The sequence below is a fragment of the Gekko japonicus genome, unplaced genomic scaffold (assembly GCF_001447785.1).
Source record: "Gekko japonicus isolate JY-2015 unplaced genomic scaffold, Gekko_japonicus_V1.1 scaffold351, whole genome shotgun sequence".
In the NCBI taxonomy this organism is placed as follows: domain Eukaryota; kingdom Metazoa; phylum Chordata; class Lepidosauria; order Squamata; family Gekkonidae; genus Gekko; species Gekko japonicus.
The window spans coordinates 1,213,098-1,222,799 of NW_015172561.1; the positions used below are offsets into that span (position 1 = coordinate 1,213,098).

General features: G+C 50.9%; 2 protein-coding genes across 2 annotated transcripts in view; one reads left to right on the plus strand and one right to left on the minus strand.

Moving 5' to 3' along the window:
* The window catches only part of E2F4 (E2F transcription factor 4), a 23,573-nt gene extending 23,109 nt beyond the window's left edge, over positions 1 to 464 (minus strand). Inside the window, exon 1 of the mRNA XM_015421232.1 lies at positions 289 to 464. Within this exon, the coding sequence (XP_015276718.1) occupies positions 289 to 417 (129 nt within the window). The 5' untranslated portion in view covers positions 418 to 464. The remainder of the gene's footprint in view (positions 1 to 288) is intronic.
* A 3,498-nt stretch (positions 465 to 3,962) lies between these two features.
* EXOC3L1 (exocyst complex component 3-like 1) overlaps positions 3,963 to 9,702 on the plus strand; it is a 21,179-nt gene continuing 15,439 nt past the window's right edge. Inside the window, 3 exon segments of the mRNA XM_015421229.1 lie at positions 3,963 to 4,005; positions 6,424 to 6,584; positions 9,595 to 9,702. The exon segment at positions 9,595 to 9,702 is cut by the window's right edge and continues 17 nt beyond it. Of these exon segments, the coding sequence (XP_015276715.1) occupies positions 3,963 to 4,005; positions 6,424 to 6,584; positions 9,595 to 9,702 (312 nt within the window).

Consider the following 9,702-nt stretch of genomic DNA (forward strand, 5'->3'; position numbering starts at 1 on the left):
CCCCTCACCCGGCTCCGCGTCAGGGGAGCGGGGGGGGGGGGGGGGGATAAGCCTGATCCTGCAGCACCAGCATGCTTCACCCAGACAGTCACTTCTGCACACGCTCCAGGTGGAAGCAGCGCTGGGCTCGACCCTGTCACTGCGGCGCGCCTGAGTGGCCTGCCCCACGACCGCTCCATGCTTCCTCCCCTCCCACCCCAGCCCCTATCCCCGCACGCCCAGGGGCCGACCCCGCACAGCCACGCCGGGTGGGCTGCCCGGCTCCTTCCGTCCTCCTCCTCCTCTCACCAGCTTGAGGTCGAGCACGCCGTCCTTGGCCTCCTGCAGCAGCGACACGAACTTGGTGGTGAGGAGCCCCAGGCTCTTCTCGTGCCGGCTGGGGCCGCCCCCCGGCGGCTGCGGCCCGGACTCCGCCATCCGACCGCCTCAGCGTCGAGGCCTCCGGTGCGGCCCCCGCGCGCTGAACCCTCCGCTGCTTCCGGCCGCCGCGGGGCACGACGGGAGGAGGGGGGAGGGATCCATATTGGGGAGGAGGGGGCGGGGCCTCACGCGCTTTCTTCTTCCCACTCCCTTTTTTTAAATAAGCCCCGCCCCCTAAACCGGCTTCTCCAGGGAAAGCTCTCATCCTGGCAGCGACCCCTGCTGGCCAAAGGGATGCTCCGCTCCTCTGAGAAGACACCGAGCAAGCCTATTGGAGACCAACGAGGACGCGGATGCCAATAGGGTTGATCGGACTCCGGCCTAGACCTACCTCCCAGGGTTGTTGTGAGGATAAAATAGAAAATATGAGAATGTTGTATGCCACTTTGGGTCGCCCCGTTGAGGGAGAAAAGTGGTAAATAAATGAAATAAGGAAATAAATATTGTACAGGTGGGCTAGGGTTGCCACCTAGCTAGAAAAGCACAGGCCAGGAATTGCTCCTGTGCCTTTAACAGCCACTTGGTGTGCAAGGATCAGCCCCTAAAGCTTTTCAAGTTAGTGCATGAGGAAAACACAAACTATAGAGAATGTTAACCTGTAGAGCCTTGGGAACTTGCTCCCCCATGGACTCCCTTAATTGCTTGTTTGTCCTCACCAGTAACATGCAAGATAGATCATCAGTATTCGTACTTTGCTAATGTGAAATTTCATTAGATTGCACATGAAATTTCACATTAGCAAAGTAACAATACTGAGCTATCTTGCATGCTCGCGGTAAGGACAAAAACCAACCAAAGTGTATAAAGCACCCTGTGCACAAAAGGTGCTGCTTCGTCTGAGACTCAGAAGGGCTCCAAAAGCCATCTAGTCCAACCCCCATGCTGCACGCACGCAGGCAATCCAAAACTGGAGCATTTCTGAGCGTTTTGTTGGTTTGTGTTTTTTTGCTTGCTGAGTTGTGAGCCGCCTGAAGCAGTTTCTGGAGACTCAGCATATGCAGTTCCTAAATAAATAAATTGTTTCCCCAAAGAGCTTTCTAAACTACAGTGATCTATTACAGAAACACAAGGCAATGGCACTCGTGAAGCCACCACACGTTATGCTGCCTGCTTGGATGCATGTCACCTGACCTGGTCATCTAATGTCTTCACATTCTCCCCCTTCTCTTAGTCCTACCATGGGGATAGAGCAAGATGGGTAGCCATCCGTAGCTGTAGAAAAGAGCAAGAGTCCAGTAGCGCCTTCAAGACTCACAAAATTTGTGGCAGGGTAGGAGCTTTCGTGAGTCACTGCTCACTTCTTTACCCATGGCTTCAGTTATCATTGCCCCCAGGCACAAACTGCTTCCTGCTGATATGAGAACCATAGAATTGCCACTGGTTGGGAACTGATTATCTTACTAGACAGCAGCAGCTCCAAAGAAAAGCCTCTCTTAGCATCGAGGTCTCAGATGGTAAACTCTTTGTAGGATGTTGCAATGAAGGGTGAGATAGTAGATTTCTATAACTGGGAGCCCTGACCTCGATAGCCCAGGCTAGCCCGATCTCATCAGATCTCGGAAGCAAAGCAGGGTCGGCCTTGGCTAGTATTTAGAAGGGAGACCTCCAAGGAATACCAGGGTCGTGTGACATACAGGCAATGGCAAACCACCTCTGAAATGTCTCTTGACTTAAAAACAAGTCTAGGTCGTCACCTAGTGGTGCATAACACTAAAAGAGCGAGAACTTGTACTTGCCAGACAATCTTAGGATCTCCTGGCTATACTACACACAGGGGTCATTTCGTAGAAAAAGAGGTGCAGGAGCTCATTAGCATAACTCGTTAGCATAACTTATTTGCATATGCCACGCCCCCTGACATCACCGGAAGTGTGTCAGAAGGCAACACCCACCGCTCAGGCTTCACTGGACTGTTTTGGATTGCTAGCTATTGGGGGAGGGGACGTGCAGATCTGTCCTCGCAGAGGAGGGAGAGCTTGTACCTGAAGGTGGGCGGAGGGGGGGCTCTGCAACTTACCTGGCTGCTTCTTGCTCTGACTGAGGGCTGCTGGGCGCAGGAGGTGGGGCTTGTTGCATGTGCCCGCCCCCTGGGCTCCTTACTGCCGGAGCTCCACTCCTGTGCGCTCCTGCAGGAAATGACCCCTGACTACACACAATGCCATACAAAGATGATGATGATGATGATGATCTATAACTGGGTTGCACTGACCTGGATAGCTCAGACTAGCTCAATTTCATCATAGCTTGGAAGCTACACAGGGTCAGCCCCGGTTAGTACTTGGTCGGGAGACCACCAAAGGAAGTTCTGGTTTTGCTATGTAGCAGCAGGCCATGGCAAACCACCTCTGAACATCTCTTGCCCTGAAAACCCTACAGGATTGCCATAAGTAGGCTGCAACTTGACAGCAAGGGGGGAAACTGATTAACCCATACATGTTATTTTAGATATCTTCTATACACCCCGTTTCTCCCCAATGGGAGAAATCTCCCCTCCTCCAGTCTCACCTCTCCGTTTTAACCTTACAACAGTCACCACCTGGTGAAATAGAAGAACCAAATTCGAGTCCAGTGGCACCTTTAAGACCAACAAAGTTTTATTCAATCTATCTGTGAAAGAGAGAGAGCTAGGTCACCTGGCCAACTTCCATGGCAGAGTGGAGAGTTGAACCTGGGTCTTCCAGATCCTAGACCAATGCTATCAGCCGTACAGCATACTGGTCAGCACATCATACACACTCCACAATGTAGACGCTGCCGGCCACATCAGAGGCCAGGCTAAAACTGTCTGAACAGGGAGTGGTTTTCTCTTCCCCTTGGAACTATAACAATTCAGGGCAGGGCACAGTGATCAACCCTGCTTGCAGGGTAGGGCGAGATATATATCCTAATCAATCAATCAATAAATAAAAATAAAGAATGATGTCCCATGCATTTTAAGTGACTAGTTCCTTGAAAGGAAAGAGCATTTCACCTTATTCAACCACTTGGAATGACAGGGGTTTCTTTCTCTCCTTAGACAGGCCCAGAGAAGAAAAATGAAGTTTTGGAACTGGCAATGTTCAGCTCTGAAAAGCAGAAGTAAATTTGGTCCAAACTGAGCATCTGCTTTGACTCTACTGATTTATTTGCTACAGGAACATTTGAAAAGAAAGAAAATTTAATAAAAGGCACTAATAATTCTCCAGTGGCATATACACCCAGCATCCACAGTCAAGCACGCAACCTGTGCAGTAGAAGATGGAGAGACTCACGCACGGCAGAGTCCAGCGACCACAATCCACACTATGCACATGGCCCAGATCCAGCCTCCCCCCTTTTGCTGTGGGCTGCAGACTCTGCCTTTCCCAAGAACAGAAGTGTCCGGTGCATTTGCAGCTTTCCCCGCCCTCCTATTCCTACATCCTGAGTAGATCTGCGGAACAGAACAAGCCCCTGAGGACCTGTGAGTGGTATCACTGACGGAAACGGCTGCAGCTGGCTCTGCCTGCTTCCTCTGCCGAGCCCAGCCCTAGACTCCGAACCAGTGCACTGCAGCTAAAGCGATGGGCACGTCTACAGAGGAAGAGGAGCCCACCAGCCCCAAAGGTAATGGGAGGCACAGACTGAGGATCCCGATGGCCGTACTGTAGTGGGGTGGGCGGTGGGCGAAGCATCATTCCTGGCTCTGTGGCTGTCTCTGTCCTTGGTCTATTGCGGAGAGAGTTAACCCCTTGCCCTTCTGACACCTTCCTAGTTGGTGGGGGGGAGAGGAAGGGCATCCATGAAACAAGGAGAGAGTTTTCTAGATAGGCCGCTCCTTGGGGTGGAGGGGAAGACGGGTCACAGGGAGGGAGTCGCAATTAGGACTGCAGTTTCTAGAAATAAGTGAACTGTAACGTAAGACCCGAGCTGCTTCCACACAGCCTCATTGCCCCCCCCAACAGTTGCCATTTCTGACACCACACCACCAGAAGGCTTGGGGGCAAGGCTGCCAATTCCAGCTTGAGAAATTCCTGGAGATTAGAGGGCAGTGCCTCGGAAGGCAGGGTTTGGGGAAGGGAGGCCAGCTCAGCAGGGATTTGATGCCACAGAGTCCACCCTCCAAAGCTGCATTTTCCTTCAGATGAACTGATCTCTGTAGTTTGGAGACCAGTTGTCATTCCAGGAGAACTGCAGGCCCCGTCAGGAGGTGACAACCCTACTTGGGGGGTTGAGGAAAGCACAGCAAAACATGGGAAAGACACTATCTAGGAAAATCAGGGCCGGATTGTGTGTGTGTGGGCGCAGGGGCTTCCGTGGTCGTGAAATTGTCCATCCAGCGTGAGTGCCAGTTCAAGGACAGAGAGCCAGCAGGCTTCAATGACACTGATGAAAAATCTCCTTTTAAATAATGTTCATATAACTCCGTTGGTTGTTTATTCCCAGCCCTTCCGGGTGGGGAGCAAGAACAGAGAGAGATTTCTGCTGAGCAATAGATGGTCTGTGTCCTCATGGAACAGAACTCAGGCCGATTTCCTGGGAGCCAAACAGGAACTGCTTAAAAAACTGCTTATTGTGATTTTAAATATTGTATTCTACTATCTGTTTTATTGTATTTTACACTTGGCTTTGCCGCATGTGAGCCGCCCTGAGCCTTTGGGAGGGCGGGATATAAATCAAACTAATAAAATAATATTAAATAAATAAAAAATGAGGCCTGATCCGTATATGCTGAAGTGACTGTAATGAGACAAGAGAATGGACTGCACATTCAGAGGGAAGGTAGAAGGTCACATTTTACATTTTGGGATGCTCCCCTATGTTTACATTTTGGGATGCTCCCCTATGTTACATTTTGGGATGCTCCCAGCTCTGGGTGGGGAAATCCCTGGAAATTTTTTGGGGGGGGTGGAGATGGGGAGGGTGGGGTTTGGGGAGGGACCTCAGCAGAGTACGATGCTATCATAGAGTCCAGCCTCCATTTTCTCCAGGGGACCTGATCTTGGCCATCTGGAGATCGATTGTAATAGCGGGAGGCTTCCAGGCCCCACCTGGAGGTTGGCAGCCCTACTTGATGTTTGTTCATTTATTTCAGATCCTTTCGAATAGAAAACCGGAATTCCGTCCACACCGAGGTTCTGCTCTCTGATTTGGTATCCAAACTGGATCGTTTGAGAGCATCCACAGACATTTCCTCCCCCAGCCCAGAAGCCCGATCCTTTTAACTGGAGACGCTGGGGATTGGGCCTGGAGCCTTCTGCGTGGAAAGAGCCATGGCCCTTCCCTCCTCCCGCACACACCCTTGCTAGGTGAAGGGGGAAAACAGGTACCTCCCGTCAAATCTAATTTGACCCTGAGAGACAGATGAGTACCAGCCTCGTTACATCATCTGCCGTCCTGATAGGACAGTGATGGTGAACCTTTTAGGGACCGAGTGCCCAAACTGCGACCCAAAACCCACTTATTTATCGCAAAGTGCCAACACGGCAATTTAACCGGAATACTGAGGTTTTACTTTAGAAAAAACAACTCATACATTAACATAAGATGATCCAAACAAAGTAAGGAAAGCAATCCCAAATGCTTTCATTTACTTAAAATTATTTGGCAGAGAATTTGACACTTTAATGATGGTCTGGGCCTGGCTGGGGCGATGGCACACGTGCCCACAGAGAGGGCTCTGAGTGCCACCTCTGGCACCCGTGCCATAGGTTCGCCACCACTGTGATAGGATAACTCCTGACTCTCTGACTGTTCTGTTCCTCCCAGAGTCCTGATGCTTTTTGAATTCCTTGAGCAGAAAAAAAAAGCGTTCGAGGGATGGGCAATTTGCAATGGAGAAGCGGTCGGATCAGTGGGGAAAGGGTTAGGCACCTTCCCCGCTGCTTCTCCAGTAAAATGGCCCCCAGTTTCTGCCCAGTGACTGTTCCTTCCCAGACAGTCACGTCATCCTGTTTCCTCTTGGCATGCAGGGAAGCAGCTGGGGTGGAAGAGATTTTCCTGTTTAGTCAAGGCTGGCTCCTCAGGTCTGTTTTTCTCTTTCAGAGGAGGAATGGCCGGAAATGGAAAAGGCCGAGAAATTAGCAAGAGGCGCTGCCTTAAAATGGGCATCAGGGATATTTTACCGACCAGAGCAACTGGAGGGCCTGGGACTTTATCGGATCCGGGAGCTACAGCGCAACAGCTCCATCCAATCCCGCATAAAGGTGGGTGTTCACGACAACAGGGAAACGCCTCCCTGAACCTCTGGGTCGGCCTGGTTTGAAAAACCCAATCCTTAGTAGGTTTTATCCCTGCTTATCCATATGCCCTTGTCTTAAACACACGGACTTTGACGTAGATCTCACAGATTTCAAACGAGCTTATTCCTGAGTAAGTTTTTAGGATAAAAATGCTTTAGCAGGCTAGCCGGTCTTCTTTCTATGCCCTTCTTCAATATTAACAGAACCGCATACTGAATGTATAAAAACAAATACTGCCCGCCTCAGAAGCTTCGAGAACGAATTCATTCCGACTTAGCATTGATGCAATGCAGACTAAAAATGGGCTATCGTTTGGAAAGTCTCAACCTACAACATGGTTGAGAACTCCTGCTGCCATCCGCCATATCTCGGGTTTATTGGTGTATTTATACCTTGCTTTTCACCCCAGTCGGGTCCCAGAGGAGCTGACAGCGTCATTCTCCCCCTCCCATTTTCCCCTCACCACAACAACCCTGTGGGGTAGGCTGAAAGAGTGTGACTGGCCCAAGGTCATGCTTTCATGCCAGAGCAGGGATTTGAACCTGTGTCTCCTCCCAGATTTAGTCCAGCATCACTAGGCCAAACTGGGGTACTCAGATATTTGCCAGTCATCCTACTATTGTAACATTCAGTGGATTGCTCTACTGTCATGCTAGCTGAGGTACCGGAAGAATATTGATTTATTATTCTATTTACTTTATTTACATCCCCCCTTTCTCCCCAGTGGGGACCCAAACCAGCTTTATAGCAGCATTCTCCTCTCCTCCATTTTATCCTCACAACAACCCTGTGGGGTAGGTTAGGCCCATGGCCACCCAGCAAGCTTCCCTGGCAACGTACGGATTTGAACCTGGCTCTCCTAGATCCTAGTCCAACACTTTAACCACTATGCTACTGCCTCAAGTATTTTTTAAAAAATCTGTAAGAAAATGAGCCCAGTTCACTCGGACACCCATACACAGAAGCCCCTTCCACATGTGTAACCATCAGAGCTATTTTGGGGCAGGAACGCACAGGAACTGAGTTCCGGCTGGCTCCCAAGTTGGCCACACCCAGCAGGAACTCATTAGCATAATAGACCACACCCAACAGCAGAAACTCATTCGGATTGGCTACATTAGGGTGTGTGGCCTCACATGCAAAGGGTTCCTGCTCCAAAAAAAGCCCTGGGTTTTGACAACAAGCAAGGTAAACAGAATAAGAAGCAAAAGGTGGGTGTGGCTGGATGACCACAGGTCTGGCAATATGGGGGTGCGGCCTAATATGCTAATGAGCTGTGCTGTCAGGGGTGTGGCCTAATATGCTAATGACTGCTGTTGGGTGTGGCCTGTTATGCTTATGAGTTCCTGCTGGGCTTTTTTTTTATGAAAAGAGCCCTCGTAACCATACATATCAATTCGTAGGCATTTTCCTATCTGCATTGCAGTGCTTGTCTAGGTAGAAGAAGAAGAGAAGAGTTTGGATTTATACCCCACCCTTCACTACTTGAAGGAGTCTCCGTGCGGCTTACACTCCCTTTCCCTTCCACCTCCCACAACAGACACCCTGTGAGGTAGGTGGGGCTGAGAGAGCTCTGAGAGAACTGCCCTTGAGAGAAAAGCTCTGAAAGAACTTATGACTGACCCAAGGTCACACCAGCAGCTGCATGTGGAGGAGTGGGGAATCAAACACGTTCTCCCGGATTAGAGTCCGCACTCTTAACCACTACACCAAACTGGCTCCATGAACCAATAGGCCGCATGAACCAGGATGGGTGCAGATTTTTATGCATATCCGCCATCTGTGGTCACCAGTTGTCATGTGCAACTAGAAGCCAGGTTGTGGACAGTTGTTATGTGCTGGATTGGGGACTTTTTTAAAAATGCAAATATGGAAAGGGTTTGGAGTATCCCTTGTCTGGCAGCACAGAGCAGGCTTCTCTGTTTCCCCGAGTCTTGCGTTTGCTGTAAGAAGCATTTCTGTTTGGGAGATCTGGGTATGGACCTTTACATGAACCCCTGAAGCTGACATCTGCTGGCTCAGACGTTGGTCTGTCCAAGTCAGTGTTGTCTCCTCTGACTGGTAGTGGCTTTCCTGGGTCTCAGGCAGAGCTCTTTCATATCATTCACTACCTGATCTGCTTTTACCTGGAGATGCCCCAGGAATGAACTTGGGACCAGTGTTCCCTCTAAGCTGAGTTAGTGTGAGCGAGCTCACAGTTTTCTAGCCTCCGGCTGACACATTTTTGTCTTCGCTCAGGAAGGATGGCTCCAGAGCAAACTAATTTAGACAATAGCCAAATTGCTCGCTCACAACTTTAATGCCAGTAGCTCACAAAGTAGAATTTCTGCTCACAAGACTCCACAGCTTAGAGGGAGCATTGCTTGGGACCTTCTGTATGCAAAGCAGATATGCTACCAGTGGGGTCATTTCGTAGAAAAAGAGCTAGGGGAACTCATTAGCATAACTCATTAGCATATGCCACACCCCCTGACATCACCGGAAGTGTGTCATAAGGCCACACACCCTGACATCACCGGATGTGTGTCATAAGGGCACACACCCCGCCCCCAACGGTCCCGGCCGCAGCCACTGGCCTTGCAGCTCCACTGCCGAGCCCCTTGAGGGGCCCGGTGGTGGACCTGCAAGGCCGGCGGGAGTGCAAGGAAGCCCCGCGAAGGCCCTCCCTGGCCCCAGGCAGGCAGGGGTGGGGAGAGGCAGGGAGGAAGCAACTTACCCTCCCTCTTCTCCTGCCTCCTCCTGGCTGAATGAGGGCCGGAAGCGGGGTGGCCGGAAGCAGGGGGTGGGGCTTCGTCATGTGCCCCGCCCCCCGCACCTCACCCGGGGGAACTGCGATCCCCCGCGATCCCCCCCGAAATGACCTCTGGCTACCACTGAGCTTCATCCCCTCCCCTAGTATTTAATATCCCCTCTAATATTGCCTACGGCGTGTGAATGACTGCTTTGTTGCTTTATCCCTCTGCTCTGTCTCTAGTCTACTGTGCAGTCCTACCTGGAGGGGATGAGCACGGGCTTGGAGCAGCTCCATTCAGCCTTGGCGGAGGTTCATCATGTGCGGCAAGCGCTGGAACGCGTGCAGCAG